Genomic DNA, 26,178 nt, shown 5'->3' with positions numbered 1-26,178 from the left:
GTCGCGCGATGGTCGCGCGACGGAAATCTTGCGCGCAATCCTAAGACTGAAGCCTAAAAGCCGTGTCTTTTTATGATCGCGCGTCAATATTTCCGACGCTCGACCATCGCGCGACCGACTATATAACTCGGCCTTAAGGTGACAGCGCGCGACATGCAAATGCAGAGCAGCTTGAAGGTACTTGATGCGTGGCCAACAATCATCGTTAAAAATGCAAAAATTCTCCGCCAAGAAGGCCAACTGGCGCTGCTACTCGACTCTGTGAAAATTTCTGTTCACCCTCAATCACATCACGTTGTTGTGTAGCAGTTTCTGCTTCTTCTTCGCGACACAGTCACAGTACCGTTACGTCTATTTTTACGAATTTCTCTGTGCTCAAATTGTAAAATGGCGGGCGCCAACACAGTTCAACAAGGACCTGTCAATGCATCATCAGATGAGCTCACGCAGATAAAAGAGATTATACGAGGTGTGATCGACAAATTGTACGAATCAGTCAGGATTAAATTAAATGCTTCTGATGTTAAAAAAATGACAAAGATCATAAAATCCCGAAAAGCGTGGAATCACTTTGGGTTAACTGAATCCGAACTGAAAAATATAAAAACTGTTAAAAAGTTCACTCGTTTATTGAGGGACCAAGTTTGTCTGGAAAATGGACGCATCAACGTGTCTTCATGTCTTCACAACTTGTGGGTGCTTATGAGCGAAGTCGATCGTCCTGAAATCCAACCATTGATTGACAATGCTGAACAAGAATTGATGCAGTTTGGTGAGTTGTGTCATGACATTCTTTTGAGTTGAGGTCTGACTGATGAATGCACAAGTAAATAAATCGCATATTGCAATAAATTGATAATAATAAATAAGGTATACAAATTACGTCAAAAGACATTGTTTTACTTTGTACTTGTATTGTAGCTTTCACATCACAGCAACCATATGCACACAGGAAAATTGTCTGTGAAAGTGACATTATAATTGTTACACTGTGCAGAGCTCTTTTTGCCTTTGTCCGTAACCTTTTAAACCAGTCTAATTAAAGTAAGACGGGGACTAGCCCTGGCGGCCTCACACTTTCGTATTGTACTACTACTACAGTGACGTCCTGGATATCAGGGTCCATTTCTGGGGCGGAAATTGTTTAAAGCTTCATAGAATCTACTTCATAGATCTACTAACTCCATACACTCCTACTAGAAACCTCCGTTCTGCTAACAAAGACATCCTCGTTATTCCTAAAGTAACCACCAAAGCATATGGTCAACGTAGTTATCAGTTTGCTGCTCCTCACTTATGGAACAATCTCCCTCTACACATCAAACAAGCCACCACGATCTCAAGTTTCAAGACTCTTCTCAAAACATATTTATTTAAATCTTCATATGTTTAACTATTCTTTTGTTTTCCTCTGAGCGCTTAGAGACTTTCTTTTGGAGGTGTTAGGTGCTATAGAAATAGGGTTATTATTATTATTATTATTAGAATCATAACTCAAGTCTTACTTGCAAGACACGTGCAAGACACAAGATGCAAGACACATAATAATAATAATAATAATAATAAAGAATATTTATAGGGCGCCAAAATCCACCAAAATGAGGTGCTCAAGGCGCACAGGAGGGGGAACCACACACACAGCAAGGAAAATAAGACAAATAGACCATGAATTGTTTGTCACCGTATTTTGACTGCACAGTGCTAACACGCAAACACAACACAAGATTTGCGCGTTCTGCATCGTGCGTCTTGCCTACCCACGTCAGACTGTAAGAATACAAACAAAAATGGGAATTTCTTAATGTTGGGGGCTGCATTTTTTTATGAAATATCGGATTTGTGAAGAATGTATGATGACCAAAACCCTCTGCAGAAAAATAATGCTGCCATGGAATGTGCATCTGTTGAAATTAGTGAATTGTTGCAGGTAAGATTTGAGTTATGAAGCTTTAAAAATTTTCCGCCCCAGAAACGGGCCTTGATAGTTAGGACTCTGTATCTGTGTACAGAGAAAGAGCGCTATATAGGGCTAGATGGGGACCAGCTCACAGCAGTCTCTTTTAAGAGCTTGGGTACAATATCAAAAGGCTGGATATTCATGTTGTTTTTGCTGTCATTTTCATTTCCTAAGGATATTTACCGTTAGGAACTACTACTACTACTACTAGAGTCTCAATCGACATGAATTTTCCAGGTAAGTCTTTCTGTTTGTGAATATGAAGTAGTTGCAATAACGTAACCCTCTTCCCGATGGCGAAGCAGTAGGGTTACAAGACACTTTCGAATTTGTTCCAACGCGTACAATTTATGCTAGTCAACAGACTTGCTCAATTTTTACCATTTTTGAAAATCATGACACAAATTCTAGGAACACAAACTTAATCCTCTATGTCTAATGAATCCTTTCATAACACTCAAAACACAAAAACATACCAGATCCCAGACCGAAACGTCACAGTTTTCCCAGGTTGATACTTTGAACCTTTTTTTTTTACTTCTCAATATGTTCAACGCTTTATAGTTTGGTCACCAACTTACCAAGTGCTGAACTGCAGACCACCCTATTGAATTGACGAACTGCCGAGCTGCAGCCGAGTTGGACTTAACCAATCTGTGAAAGGGTTGTTACAAGGCAGTGCGTGTGTGCTGTCCGTTTACAATGCCCGCCGTTCACTCATAAAGCACGCACGCACTGCCGCGCTGCCTCATAACTCAGTTCGTCAATCCAATAGGCTGGTACCTGAGGTTTCCTAGAATTTGTACCATGAAAAGTGGTAAAACTTTAGCAAATCGGTTGACTAGTTGTACGTGTTGGACCAAAGTCCAGTATGTCGCTCGAAAGAATCTCGTAACCCTATGGCTTGGCCGTCGAGAGGAGGGTTACATTATCGCAACTAATTATGATGATGATAAAAATACTAGGAATAGTTTAAATCTCTCATGAGCTGTGTGACACTGGACACTAATGGTAATTTTCAAAGATCAGTTTTCTTCCTCGATGTATCTCAACATATGCAAACAATAACAAACCTGTGAAAATTTTGATTCAATTGGCCGTCAAAGTTGCAAGAGAATAATGAAAGAAAAAAACACCCTTGTTGTTGCACAAGTTGTGTGCTTTCAGATGCCTTAATAGGGAGAGGCTGATTGTATACGCATTGTGAATAACGGCTCACCCTGAAGTAATGTAGTTTTCGAGAAAGGAGTAGTTTTCCATGAATTTGTATGCATATGTTGAGATACACCAAGTGAGAAGACTGGTGTTTGACAATTACCAATAGTGTCCAATGTCATTAAGTAACTTATTACTTAGAGAGTGTTTTGTAGTTAAATAAACCATAGGCCTACATGCATATGTACAAAGCTTTACACTATATATGTTGTTAAACACTGTGCATTAACTGTCCATTCTGCTTTTTGCCAATTGCATTTAGAACACACTGTGCATATAAGATGTTGCCCTCGAAAGGAATTCAATGATATAAGTTTCTGTCAGGTTTGATTGGTGTTCCAACGGAGATTACTGAACCAGAAGCAATAGAAGCTTACAAGAAAGCACTGAAGGAGGGAAGCAAGTCAGTAAAACGCACGAGGCTTATGTTGGTTGGTCAGGAACGAGTAGGAAAAACAAGCCTGATGAGGAATCTTACATATCAAAGGTATGTTGTGTTCAAAATAAAGTAAAGTCTGTACCAAGCCAATGCGGCTCATCGGGAGGGTTTGTATCTGTAATATATCAACACTAAAGGGCGCTATTTCCACAACCCTTGTAAGCTAGTCATGAGTTACTCTGATGAATAAACGTGTATCTGGAAGTTATACTCTGTGAAGACATCCACTCATTTCAGTATCCAGCAGTTAATTAGTTTTCTTTCATCTAAAATTAATTTGATTACCACAACCCTCTTGAACCATCCCAGATGCCCACCCCGAGTCTGCTTCCAGTTGGCCTACCCAGGTGCTGCGAGGTCAGCCTCTTAACCTCTTCCAGGCTGGGCAGGAGTGGGATCCTCCCCGTGCTTCCACGCTCAGCTTGAGGGCCACATGGGCAGGTGTATCCGATGGGAGCTGTCTGACATGGCCAAAGAGGGAATGATGTCTCCAGGAGATAGTCACGCGAATGTCCTCGATGCCAGTGGTCTCCGAGGTTGTTGCGTTAGTGTTGAAATCAGACCACCGGTAGCCGAGAATGCCTTGGTGCGTCATCAGCTCAGAGTGTCCAATGTTCCTGAGTCATAAAGTAGGACAGGGAGGACACGAGTCGTAACTACCCTCAGCTTGGCCTCAACACTTGTTGATGAGTAATGGATAGGTGTTCTCTCTGGACACAGTCTCTAACATAGGAAAGGTTTAGTGTGTGCTCGTGTGCGGCCTCAATCCTATCATACCCTCTCCTTCTCTGTCACTCCATGCCTGGCCTGTAAGGATGTGAACCCCACTAAATAACTATTACATTGTAGGCCCTCAAAATACTCTAATCTAGACAGATTTTAGAGTCTTATTAGCAAAGGGAAATCATCATCATCATCGGATAGCATCATGCATTTCTGCACCGGCTGCCTGACTTGTGAGATGCTTCCAAATAGACCAGTCTTGAGCTGCCACTTCTGCCTCCTCCACAGACTACCCAGTGCCCAGTCTGGAGGGGTCCCTCTGGATTACATTTTTCCATGATGTCCTAGGGCGCCCTCGTCTGTGATTCCCATGGGTTGGTGACCAGTTGTAGAGTTGTTTAGTGATGCGCTTTGTTCCCATTCGTTGATCCCCATTGGGGAAATAGTGTAAAAAATTTACAAATTGTGATCTAGGGGTTGTTGAGGAAAAAAGTTCCAAGAGTCAATCAATAATTTCCCATTTCAAGATCAAATGTTGCACGATGAAGTTAATGTTATTGGCAGTTAAAAGTGCACTTTTCATTTCATCTATTTGCAGTTTCAACAGTGAGGAGCCTTCAACTGAAGGGATAAATACAGAGTCACTATGCACCATAGATGTCATTCATGCTAAGGGCTGGATTCTTCATGGTGAAAGAGGTGAAAACATTGTGTACATAATACCATAGACACCATCTTTACAGGCAACTTGGGTTTCGATCCTAAACCATTTTTATTTTGTTGAGCAGCCAAGTCGGTCCCTGACCAAACATACAAGGAATTTGATTAAAAATCCTATTTGCCACACACAATAATGTATCATCTCTAGTCAAAATGGCCGATTTCATATTGTGGGGCTTAAAGTGGAAACTTTCATTAGGGTTGTGCAACTATGTTAATGTTTTAATGAAACTTGCAACTTCCATTTAACTGTTAACCCATTTTTACTGATTTCAATCCAAAATGATAATTGGAACTATGTCATAATGTGCAGTAAACCCACAATTGTCAGTGCTGGCTTTCTATCGCAAAACTTCCCGACTTTCTACATGTATGTATGCAGTGTCAAACATGAACTTGCTCTAAGTCTAATTGTTGTCTCCTCCAAATTTTGAGCGCAAAATTGCTAAGGTGTTTTGTTTATTTACCCTCTACTTTGAAATTTTACAATTTATTTTTGTTTGAATGAATTAGTTTAATTCTGACTTTCTGCAGATGACCCTGCTAGTTTTAAAAGTGAATTTGTGGAAAGTGTGGCTGAAGAATGGGATCAAAACATGCAGAGAAATGCTGCTGAGAAGTCAAGCAGAGAAATTATGGCGAGTCTTAACATTGCTGTGAGTCCTCAAACTGCTGTGAGTCCTCAAACTGCTGTGAGTCCTCAAACTGCTGTGAGTCCTCAAACTGCTGTGAGTTCTCAAACTGCTGTGAGTCCTCAAACTGCTGTGAGTCCTCAAACTGCTGTGAGTCCTCAAACTGCTGTGAGTCCTCAAACTGCTGTGAGTCTTCAAACTGCTGTGAGGCCTCAAACTGCTGTGATTCCTCAAACTGCTGTGAGTCCTCAAACTGCTGTGAGTCCTCAAACTGCTGTGAGTCCTCCAACTGCAGTGAGTCCTCAAACTGCAGTGAGTCCTCAAACTGCAGTGAGTCCTCAAACTGCTGTGAGTTCTCAAACTGCTGTGAGTCCTCAAACTGCTGTGAGTTCGCAAAATGCAGCGAGTTCTCAAAAAGCAGCGAGTTCTCAAAGAGTGAGTTCTGAAAATGCAGTGACTCCCGAAGATGAGCTAGAACCAGCCATTGCAGAAGGTAATGAACAATTAGTTTGGGTGATAGAGATGTACGATAAGAGAAAGGCAGGCCTGAAATTACATGCAGGATACAGAGACCATGGCCTCCGAAGCCCCTGGTCCATGGCCTTGGTGCCCTTCAAAGGTTTCACATTGACTTTACGTCTTTCTAATGGAAGGGCCTTTGCAAAATAGCCTTGCCCTTACTGCTGTTTCTATGTTTTGTGTTGCTAGTTACAATATTGTCTAGCGCTTTGAGGGCTGGCATAAGGCATAAACACTCTTGTTATTATTGTTATTACTTTCCAACATGTTCATAGACACAGCTGCCAACTATTACGATTATTTCGTAATTATTACGAATTTATCAATGAATTACGAAAATACGAATTGCTTGTTAAAAGTTACGAATTTCAACTTTCCCGTGATAGAAAAAAAAAAAACTCTGATTTAGCTTTGAAAAGTCGACTAAACTGCTTGTATTTGATTTTGAGTACACAGTAATCGATTCTTTGTTGTTTAAATGCCGTTTAAAAACACTGTAACAGCATGGAACCTCTCTTGACGAATACTGAAGACATTCGGTTTTTATAGTAACGATATAAGTGCGTTGCAGGATACTAGTATACACATATTGACTGGCAACGAGGTAACGTCTGTTCCCACGAGGGACTTTGAGTGACCAGAAGAGCGACCTATTTCCCGAGGCCTAGGCCCCTTCGTCTGGTCACTCACAGGCCCGAGGGGGAATAGTGGACACTAGTTACCGAATTGTGCCAGTCAATATGTGTTTTATAACACAGCTCGGTCTTAAAATGTCAAATAAGAACAGAAAAAGGAATTTTGTAGTTTGTTCACGGTTCAAGTCAAGAGAAGGCGCTGTTACCACGGGCACTATTTGCAAAGACTAGTGCCCGCTCTGGTACTATTCCCGCAAAACACGCGCGCGATCACTAGCCTATATTAGTTCATTCCACGTGACCGTGTTTCAGCCAACCAGAATACAGAAAAAGCAAGAAGTGTGTTATAACAATACGTATTATACAAGAAACCGTGTGGAAACCAGCGACAGAATGCACAGTATCGATATAAGTGCGTTGCAGGATACCAGCAATACGTATTATACATAAATACAAGAAAACGTGTGGAAACCAGCGACAGAATGCACACGTGTGTTAGTTGTCGGCATAACATGTTTTCGGTGACCTGTCAAAATCTATGCAAAACTCCGTGATTCTCTATGTCTTCTACCTTAGTACATTGCGATTGTCAGAACTGTTGGAATAAAGGTAAACAGACTAGGTATTTGTCACAATTAATGATGGGTACGGTGGTAAAATCCCAAAGAGAGACTGTTTTTAAGTCCGTAAAATGGTGTGACAAGTCTTTGTGCGCGATCGTTATTCAATAAAAAACCGCATGCACATGTCCGGCATTCGAGGCGAGTGGGGAAACACAACTGAATTGGACTTTTATAAACAGTCATAAAACAAAAAACCCCAAATATACCGCCCTCATTTGATTGTTTAGAACAATTGTTGAGCTTACATTTGGTGTGATGTTCAACAGGGGGTGCTATTATAAAATATTGAGACAAACGGTTGAAACATGTTTTTTTTGTTTGCTTTCTTAAAAATTAATCTGCGCACCAAAGTGTTAACAATGTTTTACAATTGTAACAATATTATGTCTGATACTTTTATTTTTGTATTTATTTTTATTTTTAAGTATTTATTTTTAACTCACACACACATGGCCTGAAGGCTACATGTGTATTTCAACTTGTTGGCTACAATCAACTATTTTTCCAGGGGCCGCTACATGTACTCCTGGGGCTGAAACATGGTTACCCCCTTTACAGTACATTATATATGCTTGCGTATCATCCATCAGAAGCCTGGCTGGTAGAGCCGAAAGCACACCTCCCCAACTTTACGAAGCAATCATGGTTAATTGTGTTGTTAAATGCTTAAAGCCCTGCATTTCGTGGGAAAGCCATGGTTTTCATGGCACAATTAGCAGTTTTTGTTAATTACTCCTCTTTTGACGAGCGGGGCCTTTTGACCTTTTTCTGGCTGGAACCAACTTTGGGCCCACGCTATTTCAAAATTAATGCATCGGTGAGCTTATAATTGCTTATGGGTATGGAATTGCACCCATAGAGAATACCTAGGGAATATAGGATTCATTTGACTCCATGTGGGCACAGGGTGACCCAATTACCACAAAAAACAAGTTCGGCTGATTAAAGTGCCTACTTTAGGTGACCATATAACTAGAAAATTAAAGGAGATACATTCAAATTGAGTGCAGATTCATGAAGTTTGGCAGGAAGTAAGATGGAATACCAAATTTGAGCTCTCTACATGTACCTGGTACAATAACTAAATTATGAGCTTTCAAAGTCAGAAAATATCACAAAAATCACTTTTCGCATCTCGCGCGAGCACAAAATGGCCGCCATGACCAAATTTCAATGGGTCATATCTCGAAAACGACATGGAGTATGACTTAGCTTTTTTGTATGTGTTCATTTGAGCCACATCCAATCATTCTGATGAAGTTTCATCAAAATCTGAGAGGGTCACCTGGGAACTTTTCTGAAAACTGGTTGATTTGACACGGAATGACCCTGCTGTGTACTTATATAAAACTTCTGTACATGTACTATAATGCTCAACACTAGCTGTATATAGAGTAGAGGATAAAGTAGAGTCTAGGGAGAGAGTAACAGTGAATGTGTATGAAATGTCCAGTGAGGTCGCAAGATAACTTTGGTTATTCTGGGTCAGAGTCCATGTTGTTTGGGTCACTGTTTATCTAGGTTAGGTTAGCATATCTTTACAACAATGCCGCATATGATTGTACATCGTAAAGTAAGACTTTAAAAAAAGCCTTCATTTCTTGTATTCATTACCTATAGGCCCAGGGTCTGCCAAAGAAGTCACATCAAATCCAATTGATCCTGAAATCGCTCGTGCACTAAGAACACGAAGAGAGAGAAACGTTGCAGGAATTATCCAAAATGATGAGGGAGTACTTCTCAGCATTTGGGACTTTGCTGGACAGGATTTGTATTATACAACTCATCAGGTATGTAACGATAGTTAGTGTAGAACTGTTATCCGAGACCTTTAAGTTGTCCAACTTATTTATAGTGATACATACATACACACCAAGCAAAACACTGTCGCACACCAGAGTAGTACACTTTACTTCTGTTCTGTTTTATTCTGTTCTCTCGTGGGGTATGGTTGCCTGGTTTGTGACAACAAGTCATCAGGCTGTATGTAAGCTGTATCAAATATTTAATAGCAGTCCCTCCCTTTGAGCAACCCTCCCTGGCTGCAGTTGGACTCTAGGCTGCATAGGAACAATATAAAAAGGGAACATGAACATTAACAAGTAGTGAAACATTAAACTTTAACGAACGGGCTATCGATAGTAACCAAGGGTCGATGAGTTTACCTGAACACAAGATCCCCAGAAAATAACACCCATATTTTATGCCATGTATAAAATACACTTTGCATGCACAACATAAGATAAAACATGTTTGCTTTACTCACCCAATAATGATTTATTCTGAACCCTGAAAACCTGCAATTCTGTGCAGCGTTGAGATTATCGATTACATTATAACGTTTGTTGTGTGCTTGTAAACAACGGCTCCAAAAGCGCAGTATTGGGCTTTTGTCGTGCACTCGAAGGACGCCCTCTGTCGCCTGAGTCGCAAAGTCGCAACAGTTAGTATAGCGCCCCCCTATCGATCAGTCTGAGATTAATAAATACAAGCAACCACCATGACCACAATAATTATTTCCAGAGAATAATCGTCTATATCCATCATCATCCTTTTAAAGGCAGTGGACACTATTGGTAATTACTCAAAATAATTATTAGCATAAAAACCTTGCTTGGTAACGAGTAATGGAGAGCTGTTGGTAGTATAAAACATTGTGAGAAACCGCTCCATCTGAAGCGACGTAGTTTCCGCGAACGAAGTAAATTTCCACAAAATTGATTTTGAGACCTCAGAATTAGATTTTGCATCTGAAAGCACACAACTTCGTGTGACATAAGGGTGTTTTTTATATCATTATTAACTCACAGCTTCGATGACCAACAGAACCTCATAGAAGCAGTGGAAAAAGTTCAGCGCAGAGCAGCGCGCTTTGTCGCAAACGATTACAGGCGTGAAAGCAGTGTCACCCAGCTTCTACAACAACTTGAGTGGGACGAACGACTATAGACACTAGACGTTTAAAATCTCGTCTAACTGTTATCTTTAAAGAACTAAACCATCTTGCTCCATCCAACATACATCATCACCTCAAGGTGACGTGGGAGGATACCACACGACAGACCATCTAGAAACTATAAAAGAAAATGCAAGCACATGTGCTGACCAGAAAAGGATTACTGGCCCAGAAGTGTCACCTGTTTTTGTCCTTTGCTGTGGTTATTTTTGCATATTTTTTGTAAATTAAAAGCAATGCCTTGTATGCTGGCAGCTGTGTGAAATTGGGGTCTTCATGTTGTCAGGAATGTTGCCATTGGTCCCAGTCACAGCACGTCTTCCCTTGAAGCAAGACACTCAATCACAATGAGTCTGTTTCTGGTCTTTATTGCACTAACATGATTATTTCTCTTCTGCAGACATTCCTGTCTTCTAGAGCTGTCTATGTTGTTGTGTTCAATCTCAGCCATGATCTGGAGAAACCCATTCCAGTTTCTGGAGCTGGAGCTGTGAGTAAAACACATTTTCAGACTCGTGTCTTAAGTGTTACCATAGAGAAAGGACCCACAGAAGGAGTGACAACTACATGTAGTAGAACTTAAAAGGTTCTATCTGTGTTATTGCGATTGTTATACATCTGGATTTACAACCCCAGGTATTTGCTCAATAAAGACGACTCTGGGTGTTTATCTCTGGAGTGACGTAATACTTACCCAGCGTGCAGTGCGCGGCATCGGCGTCCCTGTCGACCGAAATGGCTTCATACAGAAAAAAAACGAGAATTTTCACAGCGATTTTTTAGATTGTGTAGTTCTGTGTATGAAGTGCATACATGTACAATGTGTTGAGAAAGCACTTTAGAACACATCAACATGTTTGAAGCCGTAGAAAAAAAAGGTCTACCTAAAATAGTTATATCATATTTTTGAGTTGCTTATGCTTCCTATCCTGGTCCTACTACTAGTGCTGTCAACTCGTCGTCAACTCACTTGTGCCATCAGCTCAACTGCTACTGGTACAGATTAGTCTTGACCCAAGTTGTTAGCGATAAGTTTACACGAAGCGCAGTACATAATACACTATGGGGTACTGATAATTGATGTCTTGGGTTATGACTATTCCGTTTTTCGGAAAGCGCCCTCTGTTGTCTACGTGTACAAGCTCTGTGAATAAGCAAGGTGGCGGCCGACAGCTTTGCTGCTTCATGATCAATTTTTTTCATGAGAACAAAACTCAATCAAATAACCAAAATGTAACCTAAAACTTATGAACATTATTTTTTTTGCTAATACTTTACAGTTCTATGCATCTTTTGTTGATTTTAAATGTATGTGTATTGGTTGAGTTGACGGCGAGTTGATTGCGCCAAGTGAGATGACGACGAGTTGACGGCAAGTATAGTCATTGCCTGATATATTACGCATTGGTTGAACATGCAGACAACGACGGGGACAGGCGACGACCAATGAAACGCGGTAACGCACATAGGATACAAAGGCCTTGCTGTTTACTCAAGCGGCAAGAGGTCCCATAGAGTTTCTACAGAGCCAGGCAAACACTAATTGGATTAATGAGTAGCCTCAGCGGAGTTGTGACTCATTCTGTGGGTCCTTTCTCTATGGTGTAACTACATCATTCAAATAGTGACCTGTGTCCCAGGATACAACCTTTTTTTGTTTCTTCTTTTACTCTAAAATAGTTGTAGTCAAAGTACTAGTTTATAACAGCCAAAGGAAGTTAATAAGCACGACAGTTTTTTTTTTTTTTAATTAAGTAGAATGAATAACAAGACAAAGTTCTCAAAGAACAAATCTACACAGCTAATTATGACATTGTTTGATCCGCAAAACCGAATAAAATTTCTTGATAACCTCACTCACAATACCTCAAACCCATATTTCCATCATTTGTTTTTGCTTATTTTAGTTTTGAATGAATTATATGAATAATGGTCATATGAGGTAATGTATTAAACAATTTGTAGACAAATTTGTAGACATTGTATTTCAAGATAACAATGCAGGTATCACTTATTTGGTCTTTTGAAATTTTACAATAATCCATCTCCACCTTAACACCAAGTATTGTTGGATTTTGGTAAAACTCATTTTTAAAGCTCAAAAGCCTTAATATACAGTTTTACATGCCGGCGCTCTACCAACTATCTAGCTGTCTAGCCCTAAGTTGGCAGTCTCCTTATGTTGTCAATGTCTGTGTTCGGGGGCGCTAGTCAGAAGCCATACAATCGTTATAACTGCCATGTAGCCATGGGACACACCAAACTTTACGATACAACCTGGGAAGCACCAGCCAGGGGATCACCTTTCAGAGATGCAACTTTTCATTTCAGATTTCAAATAATAAACCACAAGGGAAACTGACTTATCAGACTCTGGGTGATGGGTTTGCTTCTGACTGGCACCCCAAACAAAGATGTTGAAATATAGGGAGACCAACATCTTAGGGAGAACACCAACATAGGGCTAGAAACTCCGTTGGTAGAGCGTCGGCACAAAAATCTAGAGCTTGCAGGTTGAAATCCTGCATTAGACATTTCTTCTTTGTTAAATAACCACATCAATATTTATTTAAAAATCCTTTTATTTTGTCTCATGAATGACAAGACGTCATGTCAAATGACTCCAATACAGTACTTGGACTTCTGGATGAGATCTGTCTACACCTATACCAAAGAAAACACCTCCAAAAGCAAAAACAGATTGGAGCAGAAATCTCCACCAATTTTCATTGTTGGAACTCACAGAGACAGTGTTGGAGGGGCAGACTTGCCTGATAGGGAACGGAAGAAATTGGTAAGTAACTATGCTGAAAGATGCTGCAACTTTTCTAGAATGGAGCAAGGACTCAAGCTTTGGTGTTGTCAGAGTATGGATTCTGGTCCCAAGTGTGACACTTTATAAATCCGGCTTTCAGTATTACTGATGTAGTGGCAGGGGTCTTTTGCCCCGTTACTCACATAAACTCACCAACAAAAAAAGCAATAGGAAAAAATAGGAAAAGAGAAACCTAAATCTGATGCAACCCCCATGACACAACCCGGCGTAGACATACAACCAACGAGTACCGACGCATACCACATGCATACCAGTACTTCTTGTGTACCTGATGTGTACCTGACCCAATGCAGTCACAAACTTTCCCTTTTGGGCCATCATGCACAAAACAATGTTCTGGTTAAAATGGCTAATTACTAGTGGTTGATAAACAATGCAGCCCATTGCCCGTATTTATTTATTTAATTTTTTTTTCTCTATGCAAGTCGCAAGACACAGAAGGCCTGAAGGCCAGTTCAAGGTGTGGGCTAAAATTACTTTTTCCAGATGCGTTGCCACCTACTCCTAGGGCTGAAACAGGGTTACCCCTTTGACAGTCCATACGGATGTACATGTAGGCTTGGGTATCATCAGTCCGAAGCCTGGCCGGTAGTGCAGAAAGCACTACCTCCCAAAATTTACATAGCAAGTGTCACGACCGGGATTCGAACCCACACTCTGTTGACCAAACACCAGAGCTTGAATCCAGTGCTATAAATCCCTCGGCCATGACACACCACGCCGTATGTTTATGTTTCACAGGATTTGGGAATGTACTGAGTATAAATCACTTGGCACACATCAATGTATATATTTTCTCTCATCAAAAGATGATCCTCCCTTGTTGGCATGCAGGGCAGAAATTTGTTCCCTTCAATGTTGCCGGTATAAATTGGAGATGTGACTATATATATAAAGAAGTAAAAAGTCGCCCGGTTCTGATTCATTCATTATCAATGGTACGACCTTTGACGACCCAAGACACATTGCTGAGCATTTTAACGATTTCTTTACAAATATTGGTCCTAACTTGGCATCCAAATTCCGGTTTCCCAAAGTTTGGGTGTTCTACGTTAACTTAAAGGCCGTGGACGCTATTGGTAATTGTCAAAGACTAGCCTTCACAGTTGGTGTATCTCAACATATGCATAAAATAACAAACCTGTGAAAGTTTGAGCTCAATCGGTCATTGAATTTGCAAATTAATAATGAAAGAAAAAACCACCCTAGTCACACGAAGTTGTGTGCGTTTAGATGGTTGATTTCGAGACCTCAAGTTCTAAATCTGAGGTCTTGAAATCAAATTCGTGGAAAATTACTTCTTTCTCGAAAACTATGGCACTTCAGAGGGAGCCGTTTCTCACAATGTTTTATACCATCAACCTCTCCCCATTACTCGCCACCAAGAAAGGTTTTATGCAAAACATTATTTTGAGTAATTACCAATAGTGTCCACTGCCTTTAAACATATTCTGCCTAGAAATGTGCTATTCTCTATTTATAATACGCTGGCATTGCCCCACTTTCAATACAGAATTCTAGCTTGGGGAAATACTTAAGCTTCTCACCTGAACAAGCTATTAATCGTACAGAAGAAATCCTTGAGAGTAATAACCAATTCTAGCTTTAGAGAGCACACTGCACCCCTTTTCAAGCAATTGCAAACACTAGATATTTTTTAACTTTATAAATATCATCTTGGGGTCCTTATGTTTAAGTTTGAATCTAACTTGTTACCAGGTAACATAAGACTCCTCTTTTCACAAAATATGGACATCCATTCACATAATACTGGATCAGGTACTAAAATTCATATTGGAAAGGCTCGGACAACTTCCCAATACCTTTATTTAGAACTGTGCACATAATAAAAAACGATACCACCAGTAACTACTTGCGTACCATGATTATCCATTCCAAATTATTTAGTTTTGTACTTTCCTAAATATGTTCTGTTAATTTTCCTTTTTGTTATCAACTCTCAATATGTATTTAAGGCTGCATAGCAAACAAATTGTTAAAAACAGTTTAACTACAAACAAACATTGTTTTGTGCTATTTTTGCTGTATGCATTAAATTCACTGTACTTTCATTTCATCAATCAACATTGTTATTGTTATAAAGTAAAACCAGTTAATTTATATTTTAAAGGGTCCTGGGGTGGATTTCACAAAGAGTAAGGGCTAGTCTTATCTTGAGTTAGGACCAGTTACTTGTTCTTAGGACTATCCATGCAATTTGTACATCTCCTAGGACTAGTCCTAACTCTTTGTGAAATCGAACCCAGGCTCCATATAAGCCTTTTTCCTGATGCCCTCCTCGTATCACCCTTTGTTCTTTTTTTCTTGTATGTTTTATGATTATTTATTGTGATATTTGGAAATAACAAACAAACAAACAAACAAACAAACAAACAAACTAATAACATTTGATTGACTTTGAATTACAGATAAATGAAATATTTACAAGAATCAGGAAAGAAACCTACAACAAGCCTTACAACAGATACATAGTTACAAAGTTCTATGCAATAGACAACTGTCTTGGCCCCTCCAACGAGAAGGTATGAATTGTTAAAGTCACCTGGAAATAGAATTTGTTTTTTCGTCAAACATTATTAGAGTATAAGTTTATGAACAATAACAAAAAGTTTGAGTAATTGTTTGTAACGATTTATATGTTTAAAAAATACATGTAGATAAAGTTGTTAAGGGGGTGACTCCGCCTACCCCTTTTGTGATGTCAATCGAGGCAGACTTTGCCTCGATTGCACATCGAACACACATACGTGCAAGTACATGCAAGTCCTAGTCGTGAGTTTGTATGTTTCGAAAAAAGTTTTTTGTTGACCAGGTTCATTGCTGCTGGGTGCAAAACAACTAAAGATGGGGTCAGTTTGCAAAGTGGTTCGTTCCGTCGTCTTTTCCAGCACTGTGCAGCAAACACTTCGAGCCGTCGTGCTTCGAGAATCCGGAATGCACCACAAATTTTGACATGAAGAGAAAAGTTCTTTTCTAAAACATGGCGCCATCCCAACAATTTTTCCAGCTAGTGGGAATCGAAGAAGGTACCTGAGAGACGTGACGAACCTAAAGGAGTATTTGCCTAACGTAAAAAAATGTGGGTAGGCCTATTGTTTCAACTTTGAGGGCATGTTTTTAGCTTGCGCCAAAGCGTCACTATCTTTTTTGGCACGTAGTGTACGGGTCCAGACTGAAAAATTTCTCTTCAAATTGACGTCACAAACAGCGCACTCTCGGATCGGACCTACTTTTAAATTTGTAAATAAGATGGAAACTAATATTTTAGAACCTTAGTTAATTGTTTATTCATATTCTACTCATCAAAACATATGTTTTAGTGATGAAAGCTTTATTTGACAAAATACCACTTCCAGGTGACTCAAACATTGTCAAAACAAATATTGAAACTTTGTGGCAAGAGTATACAATATAATGAAGCAGATTGATACACTTTTCAGCTTAAATAAAGGTGTTTTTTGTCAAAATATTGAACCTGTAATTAAAAAAAACACACTATGTAGCAAACGGCTGAAAAGTATCAATATGGTATTACTGTTTTGTTTTGTTGTACACTGTTGTATGAAATAGATTGGACAGTTAAGAGAGCACATCAATGAAATAGTATTGAAAGAGCCATACATGGGAGAGAAGATTCCACTACACTGGCTGCAGTTTGATAAAAACACACTCAAAGAAGTTTCTAAGTGCACTGACCATGATGGAACCCCTGTGTTGAATCTGAAAGAGGTAATAGATATTTGCTGTTGTCAGGTTTATTTCATAGAGCTAATAGCACTAACTTGCTCTGCGTTTAGAAGCCTCCCTGAGTCATGTTTGATCATGATGTGGTGCATGAGTGAGGAACCATTTGAATTTTAAGGGAACACACATGGCCGCCAAAATGTTACCTCCAGAGTGCGCGCTTACGAACGCGACAGCCCATTCATGTTTGTCCTCACTAAGGGTCACTTATGTAGTAGCGCTGCATTAATGTTTGTGCTAATAAAAAATGGCTCTTGTAAACAGATGAGATTTTATGATGTCTTAAAAAATGTGTAGTAGGTGATTGTCTGATGTTTTTTACTTATAGTCTACAGAACTAAAGCTTTGGGAGGATTCAATGCTTCAAGATGTCAAGGGAAAAAGAGCAAAATCTGCTTCAACGATACACAATATGCTGGCAAGAGTGACAATCCAAATGCGTCCTTTAAACATGACGCTCGCAGTTTGTACGCTCATCATCAGATTGTGCGTTCGCATTTTGCTGCATATTTTGTTTTGATGACGTATATAAAAGAACTAACGCACTATCATGGAAATAGTTGTACAATATCCGTGCAAAATTTCAAGCTTTTGGATCGGCTTGTTTATAAACATGGATACGTCCACACGGCATCAAATTCTAAGTGCGTGTATAACGGGAGTTAGGGCTCTAGTCAATATATATAGCTCTATGGGTTTATGTAAACTTTAATAACCCTGTCAAAAACTACATGCACACATAACCAATTAAAATCCAACCCAACCAGTCCTAACCCATCCAAATTTAACTGCATTTTGTATTTGATTTTGTTGGACTAAGGACCACACCATATAGCCCATTAAAATTAAACTTTACTCGTCCTAAACCATTTAAATCCAATGTATTAATCATTCCATCTAACCTATCAAAATCCAACCACATGATTTTCTTTGAAAGAGGACTGAACAATAACAATAACTGTGTAGGACTGAGGACTGCACTATGGGATCAGGCATAAATTTTGAATTCAGAAACATTATACATTATTTATGACAGACATCATGGTGATTTCCATCGCAACTATAATGATGTCATGTAAAACTAATTACAAAATGAGGTTAATTTTAACGGAGGTTAAGGTACACATGCACATGTGTGTTAGAAGTATTGGATTAATGAACCTCCTCGCAGCCACCCCCTCCCCACTCCAAACAAGCTGTGTTTGGAGTAAACAATCATTTTTAATATACAAAAAGTGAAGTGAAAGTTTTTGATAATTTATGATGCAGCCATATATGAACCAACTGATATATTTTTTGTTTTCATAACACTAGGTTAGGGAAAACTCTGGAGTAAAATCAGATGTTGAACTCCAAACGATGCTGACATTTTACCACGATCTCGGCCATATTGTATACTTTGGAGGAGACGGAGACTGTACAAAACAAGAGTTGAAAGATGTTGTCATTCTGGATCCTCAATGGTTGATAGATGCTTTCAAGAAAGTCATCACAGTAGTGCCTCCTCGAGAACAGGTGTGCCATTGTCTCTGATTGATTAATAAAATAACTCAAGAAGACTGTTCTCTTAATTGGTTAACCCTTTACCATGAAAATTCAATCGATTTCAATCATTTACGTGGAAAGTTTTCTCAACTTTACTGTTGTCCGACAGGAATTGTTTTCATTACATTACGAAAAGTGGTTGAAAATAATCACAACACACCTTTAGAAATGAAAATTAATGCCTCTATTATCAACAGATACCTTCTGTACCTAAAGTCTTTTGTAAAATCCTTTCAAATCGCGGTATTCCGTGTGTAAAAACACCAGAAAGTTTGAAGTGAAACAAGCGAGAGACTTTGTACTATACGGTCCTGCTACACAGTGAAAACGTACGGCTCCACACAGAAAAAGCACCCATTCATACGTGCATTGTTTGATTGTGAAATGACTTTCGATCTTTGAATCTTATGTGGACCATGTGCTCTTTTTAAACGGTTGTCATCTTGAGATCACGCTCTAATAGCATGTTTGTATAACTCAAATCACACCATGTCAAACTGCGCGGGCGTGTGAGGGCAATATGCATGGTAATACACAGGGCAACTCCGAGTGGTATGCAGGCTAAAGGGTTAAAGACAAGGAGCACAATTCTTTGGAAAAAGAAACAACAATCTATGACTTGTTTTCCACAGCCATGCTAGGAAGAAGATGTTTACAAATAGTGTGTGAAACCATTGAAATTCTTCTAATGAACATATAAATAGTTCTCACCAAGTACTAAGTCAACTAAGGGCTCATCCCTACATGTACTACATGTAGATGACTAAAAGCACAACTGAAATGTTTCTTGTTTGTTTGTAGCATTACATCATAGATATCTGAATAGAGAGTGAGAACATTGTCCCTGAAAGCAAACAACAGACAAATGAACAAAAACACACACACGCCAGAACAAATTCAGTATCGGAATTGTCAATGTAGACCTGGCCAATAAATATGTGAGAAACAAACACAATTTGTGTCCAAAGGCATAACGAGGCATCATAATATTATGTGGGAGAGAGGAACCTTTATACTTTACCAAGACTAGAAAGGCAAGGTATAGATACACATGTATAAGTTTACGCACATTTTCATTTTTCTAAATCTTTTACGCAGGGGTCAATTTGAAGCGTGGACCGACCCTCCTCACGTCATCACCTTTCTTCACCTAAGCCAATTATGTATAGCGTCATGATATCACCACCACTTCACTCTATCAGCATATGTGTTAGTCAAAGCTTCACCCTTTAAATTATTTCCTCACTTTTTCAGTTTTTCAGAAGTACATAATGTACATTCGCAATCGCTCAAACTTGGCAATGTTTCGCAAGTGGAACGCACCAAAGGTGATGCGGCGCGATGTTAGAGTGTGTGTATTTGTATGAGCAAACTTCAGTTAAAAAATTGCGCAAACGCAAATTCTAAGTTGGCTTGCGCGAATTTCAGATCAGGCCATCTTCAAAAATTGCATCACAATTACAGTTGTTTGAAACGCCCTGGCTTTGACATACTTTTAGCGCGACCAATGTCGAGGATTCGATGTCACATCAAACACAAATAAGGCTCATCAACGCTTCACCTTTTTCATCAACCTTATAGGTAACGCTTCACAAAATTATTTTAAAAGAACGTTACGACTTAATTCACTTTAACAACAAATTATTGACCTCAGGCTTGGGCAGTAAAACGGCGTCTATTTTTTGCGACCTCTGAGGAGGATGGGTCCGCGCTTCAAATTGATGCCTGCATTAAGTTTATTAAAATATATTAGAGTTTACTCACAACAAACATTTCTGTAGAAAAATTTTCCCAAAAACATGAATCTATAGGCCCCCCTTCTCCCACCCCAACCCAACCATGCCACTCTAGCTGAAGGAGATTCAGGTAACTTTACCAACAACATTAATTTACTATTGTTTGTTTATTTCCCCGAATGTTTTGTCATGGTACCAGATGTCAGGTCTTACAAAATCCTGGCTAAGACTGCAAGAGGAGGGAATTCTGAACGATGAATTAATCGATCATATGTGGAAAAAGTTCCCCCAAAAGAAGAAGTCACTGCTTTGTCTGATGGATAAGTTTGATTTACTGTGTGAATGCATCAATCAGGTAATCAACATCTCTAATATATTTTATTGTTAAACAAAGTTTGTTATGAATGTTGCCTATATTGATGCATATCTTAACCAAGAGGTGTGAGTCAGTGCGGAATAAAAATTTAATTCTTAGGGTGGCACTACACAAGATCTTAGCTGGTGGTAATAACATCCAATGTCTGTGTGTAAAGTAGAAAATAAAACATTTTTTCATGGGGGGAGGGGTGGGGAAATATAAATTACATTACAGTCATCCAAGTGTATGTTTAAATCCCGTTCATGACACTTGTATTTTTTTTAGGAAAGACACTTAAAACTTAAATCCCGGCCATCAACACTTGTGTTCTTTAGAAAGGCAATTAAAGTGTTTTAAAATTGCTTCTCATTTCTCTGGAGTAAATCGGTGCCAGGGATCATTAATCAATCAGCACCCTGTGCTGGTGCTGCATATACACCAAAGGGATAGAGGGTTTCAGGAATGCTTATAAGGCACAGCCGGGGTTGCAATAATGCATGTAACTTTGATACAGATGAATGCCCTTTATTATTTTAACACTAAATACATGGTCATTGCATGGAGGAATGGTGAAATGGTCAGTGGGGGGCGGTCCAAGGTCATAATAAGACATCAATTCTAAAAGTCACACAGCCAGTCTAAACACTGTTCATCTGGGCATGCTGGGTGGGCAATGGAACGATAAATGATGGGGAACTAATTGGCTTAGGAAGAGTTCATTTTATTGAAAGTGTTTTCGCTAAGATTTGCGAGTGATTGTGTTTCTTTTTGTCAACTCAATAGGACAAAAATAGCGTGTCCTACTATGTACCTTCGATGCTGCAAAAACGAACACCGTCAACGAACAGTAAATCACAACCACAAAAGGGTCCAAAGACCGCGGCAAATCATTTTGTTGTGGACTTTGAAAGCTTTCTCCCAGGTAACTTTTTTTGCCTATTAAATTCACAGTTATTGAGTATGTGTTGCAATGACCCCGAAATGACAAATTACGAGTACACAGTGTTCATCACACGTGACTCAAGAAGCTTAGTGCTCATCACACCAAAGAAGCACAGAATACACAGTGCTCATCACACCAAAGAAGCACAGAACACACAGTGCTCATCACACCAAAGAAGTACAGAACACACAGTGCTCATCACACCAAAGAAGCACAGAATACACAGTGCTCATCACACCAAAGAAGCACAGAATACACAGTGCTCATCACACCAAAGAAGCACAGAATACACAGTGCTCATCACACCAAAGAAGCACAGAATACACAGTGCTCATCACAAGTCAATGTAGGATGAAACCAAAATAACCAAGTTTTTAAAATGTTCATTCCACCAGATGGATTGTTTCACCGACTAGTAGTTCGAGCATTGAGATGGTCACAGACATTGGGAGGAACACATCCTGCTCTGGAGTACTATAGGGGAAGTTTCTTTGTTGATGTGCAACATGAATTTGTTCTCCAAATGGAACGGAAGAATGATCTGGCGTACATTCAAGTACATGAACTCTTTATTTGTCTCACTTTAAGTAATTTATCAAACTGCCTGGCCATGAAATGCCAAATGTCTTCATAGAACCACCATGCATGCATGCCTCCTTCCCTCCTGAAATCATCATTGTTTGGTATGGATAAAAGCGTGAACTTGTAGGAATGTGCACAAGTGTGACTTTTTGATGTAACTCTCAAATTAAACATGTTTTGAATGGAAAGATGTTTTAAGCATGTGAGAACTTAAAAACTTGGCATACATGCATGTGATTTCATCGTTATTAGAGCACCACAAGACACTTATCCACCATTGCTGAGTGTCCATTTGATGGGACGCAAAGGTGTAGGTCCTGTGTGTTGATTGCATGTAAAATACCCAATACACTTATCATTCAGAGAGTTGATGGGCATTGCAAAAGATTGTGTCACATCACCGTGTAAAAACCAAGGTACAATATAAATGGGTCTGGTAATTTGAACAATTTAATTATCTGTCCCAATAAACATTGTAACTGCTTTCAGGCATCCTAAGATAAATGCAATAGAAAAATGTTTTATTATTTATTTATTTATTATGAATGTGCTGGTTTTCAACTCGCCCATTATTCCCAGTGATATTTGGAAAACCCGAATCCTCCACTTATATATACAAAACAAAACAGTTGGACGTCACACTTGTTCCTGTAGTTGTAGTTTTATCAAACTGTTTTGCACACAAATCTTTTTTAAAGGTTTACTCCTTTTTGTAGGTGAGTGTTATATTAGCACCAGAGCACGGCTCCACAAAAAGACGCAAAAAGGAAGAAAAGATTAAAAGAAGAAAGACGCCATCCCCTGAGGTTACACAAAAGGTTTGTGGAATCTTCTTTGTTATGTCAGGTGGCACTAACAGTGTACAGCTCTATCTATCCAAAACCAAACTGGTAGAGTGTAGCTCTAGAAACTGCTGTTCATTACTGGTGTTTCCTTCTCTACTCACATTTGACAAAAAAAATTAGTATTTGCTTTTCTGTTTCAATGTCAACTTTTCAAACAAGGTATTTAATTGGCTTTTTTGGAATGCAAATACATCAGTCCATTTTAATCAGGCATCTTAAAAGCTCATATGCTATGCAACATTTAAAGGCGGTGTACACTGTTGGTAATTGTCAAAGACTAGCCTTCACAGTTGGTGTATCTCAACATATGCATAAAATAACAAACCTGTGAAAATTTGAGCTCAATCGGTCATCGAATTTGCGAGATAATAATGAAAGAAAAAAACACCCTTGTCACATGAATTTGTGTGCATTTACGTAGATGGTTGATTTCGAGACCTCAAGTTCTAAACCTGAGGTCTCGAAATCAAATTCGTGGAAAATTACTTCTTTCTCGAAAACTATGGCACTTCAGAGGGAGCCGTTTCTTTCAATGTGTTATACCATCAACCTCTCCCCATTACTCGTCACGAAGAAAGGTTTTATGCTAAAAATTATTTTGAGTATTTACCACTAGTGTCCACTGCCTGTAAGGGTGTTTTTTCTTTTGATATTTTCTTGCAACTTCAAAGCCCAATTTTTCTTGGGCTTGTTATTTTAGGCATATTTGGGATACACCAAGTGAGGATAGTGGTCTTTGACAATAGTGTACCTGCCTTTGAAGGTGGCATATTCATCCTAGTATCAGACCTCTCTGTTGATCCTCTCGCCTGTTTTTGTTGTCAAATTTGTTTTTACATACAAACAGGTGCTTGACTTTGTGAAAAATGAGCTTCAAAACCTAAAGGATCTTTGGATCAAGCGTATAGACTACAGCCTTGCTGTTGCATGTCCCTGCGGCCGTGGGTCTATACACTTCCTTCCACTTGATGACTGCTTGGTAAAGACAAGTGTTAGTTGCAGAAAAGAGAAGATGGGGCAAGTTGAGATATCGACCCGTTCGATTAAAGCAATGTTTGAACAAGATATCAGTGCTGCACAAGACTTGGACGACACAGGTAAGATGATGTGGACATATTGGTTTGTTGTGGCTGAGCAGTCATACACACTGCCTGGAATCAATCTGGTGTTTCTGATTAGCAGTGTGCTATAGGTTTGAGTCTCATTCTTGACATTGTGTCCTTAAGCAAGACACTGAACAAATTATTGCTTCGTCCTTCCGGTTGGTGAGAGAGGGAAGTATGTTGTTGATGGCAAAGATACATAACTTATTATGGTTCATGAGTTGAAGCATATTTTGTGTGACATCCATTCATCGTTAAAGGGTCTGTATCTGTTTGATAATGACTTTGAAAATTAATAGCAATAAAAACTTACATACAGTAGTAAGAAGTACAGCAGCTTTGGATAGTATAATGCATTTTGAGGGACATTTCTCTTCGAAGTTATATGGTTTTGTTAAAACATAACACTCCTTTTCAGACTGTGTATTCCTATTAGGGAGAATTATTCCTGGATGGAAATTTCCGCTCTGGATTTTCAGCAATATCTCAAAAATGCGACCCCTCCTTGAAATGAAATTTCCATGGGTTAGACTGATTGTATTTATCTACATTTATGTAGGATTCAAACAATTGAACGGTTCCAAAAAACAAAACGTATACACTTTGCCTTTGAAGCACAATGTCCAAGTTTGGGCTTTACACCTTTGCAGTCCGTAACAATGTTGTTTGTTATATCATTATCCACTATTTGCCAAAAACCAAACACTTACTTTGTACTTTTCTATTTGACTTATTTATTCTTCAGTGGACAGAGGGCCGATGAGTGATATACATCTGGATCTTATTGCCGACGAAGTTGGGGTAGAGTGGGAAAGACTGGCACGCTGCCTGGGGTTCAAAACAAGTAAAATTCACAATTTCAAAAGGAATTCAGCAGATGATTCGCATGGCCAAATATTCAGCATGCTAAAAGCATGGCAGCAGAAGCAACAAAAAGGTGTGGAAAGAATGACAGAGGCTCTTGTAAAAGCATTGAAAGAAGTTGGCCGTGGTGACTTGGCACTAATGGTTGAAAACTATACTGGAGGTATGGGGGATACTCACAGTGATTGAATAATAAAAAATGTAAGGAAACAGCTGCTCTGTTAAACAGTACTGCCGTCGATTTCACCAAACTCTTCCTAACCTAGGATTAATCTTAGGACTTAGGACGGGTTCAGTTCCGTATCCAAATACGTAGGACGCATTGAACTCATCATAAGTTTAGGACGGGTTACTTGTCCTAACTCGAGATAGGATTGATCCTAGCATTTCGTGCAGTTAATCCTTCTATATTACAAGACTATCTCAGTTTGACATTTATGCACACTTATGTCTATCTATTGTGGCTCATCAGCCGGGTCTAAACATGGATCATCTTGTCCACCTGCAGCCAATTTCACAAATCTCGAGTAGCTCGTCCTAACTTAGGATCAATCTTAAGGTCTGCATGCTACAGTGCTGGGTTGGGACTCGTCCCAAATCCTAAGATTAATCTTAAGTAAGTTAGGAAGAGTTTGGTGAAATTGACGTGGCCAGCTCACTTGTAATGACCACTGCAGCATCCTTTATGAAACATGCGAGTAGGTTGTTATACAATATTTTTTTTGTCTTTGTCAGTCCTTTTTGAAGTTGAGATTTCATATTTCCAAAGAAGAATTCAATGAATGATCAAGTGAATCAACTTTAATCAAATCAGGATGAATTTTAATTAAGTGAGGTTACATTTCACATTGTTTTCTTTTACTTTTTTTCAAGTGATTCAACTTTGCAATTAAAATGGCCTTTACACAATTTGATAAGACAACTCATTTGTGATGTTTAATTATAATGCTTGATCTGAAGCTATGTGCTGTACTATGCTTCTAAAAACATGAATGTGGAAAGATGTGATGGTCTTTTATTTAAGGGTGTATACTAGTTGATACAGTAGTATTGAAAATATGATTGTTCACAGATTTGCTCAAAACTGTTATGTATGAAGATCATGGTGAAAAACTTCCATTTTTATAATTTTGCTTCATTACAGATTTTTAAGATATTCTTTCATCAGACCCTCCATCTTAG

At 39.1% G+C, this 26,178-nt stretch overlaps 1 protein-coding gene across 1 annotated transcript; it reads left to right on the top strand.

Moving 5' to 3' along the window:
- Positions 1-145: 145 nt before the first annotated feature.
- Positions 146-25,299, top strand: LOC117295345. The gene is made up of 17 exons (XM_033777938.1): positions 146-772; positions 2,132-2,194; positions 3,497-3,659; positions 4,933-5,033; positions 5,589-6,179; positions 9,084-9,253; positions 10,820-10,909; positions 13,025-13,213; positions 15,685-15,798; positions 16,847-17,005; positions 18,335-18,535; positions 20,501-20,656; positions 21,443-21,581; positions 21,998-22,158; positions 22,901-23,002; positions 23,877-24,126; positions 24,878-25,299. Exons 1-17 carry the CDS (start codon positions 388-390, stop codon positions 25,183-25,185), a joined length of 3,342 nt encoding a protein of 1,113 aa, XP_033633829.1. The 5' UTR covers positions 146-387; the 3' UTR covers positions 25,186-25,299.
- Positions 25,300-26,178: the final 879 nt, after the last annotated feature.

The sequence above is a fragment of the Asterias rubens genome, chromosome 10 (genome assembly GCF_902459465.1).
Source record: "Asterias rubens chromosome 10, eAstRub1.3, whole genome shotgun sequence".
Taxonomy (NCBI): domain Eukaryota; kingdom Metazoa; phylum Echinodermata; class Asteroidea; order Forcipulatida; family Asteriidae; genus Asterias; species Asterias rubens.
Note: the sequence above shows the minus strand (reverse complement) of the source record. Positions and strands in the feature narration are given on the sequence as shown.

What these genes read in the sequence shown, in the direction of transcription:
- LOC117295345 (XM_033777938.1), top strand. Translation starts at nt 388, where the DNA reads ATGGCGGGCGCCAACACAGTTCAACAAGGACCTGTCAATGCATCATCA. An exon ending in AGAACCAGCCATTGCAGAAG is followed by an intron (nt 6,180 to 9,083) that starts GTAATGAACAAT and finishes CATTACCTATAG; the next exon opens with GCCCAGGGTCTGCCAAAGAA. An exon ending in CTGTGTTGAATCTGAAAGAG is followed by an intron (nt 17,006 to 18,334) that starts GTAATAGATATT and finishes TCATAACACTAG; the next exon opens with GTTAGGGAAAACTCTGGAGT.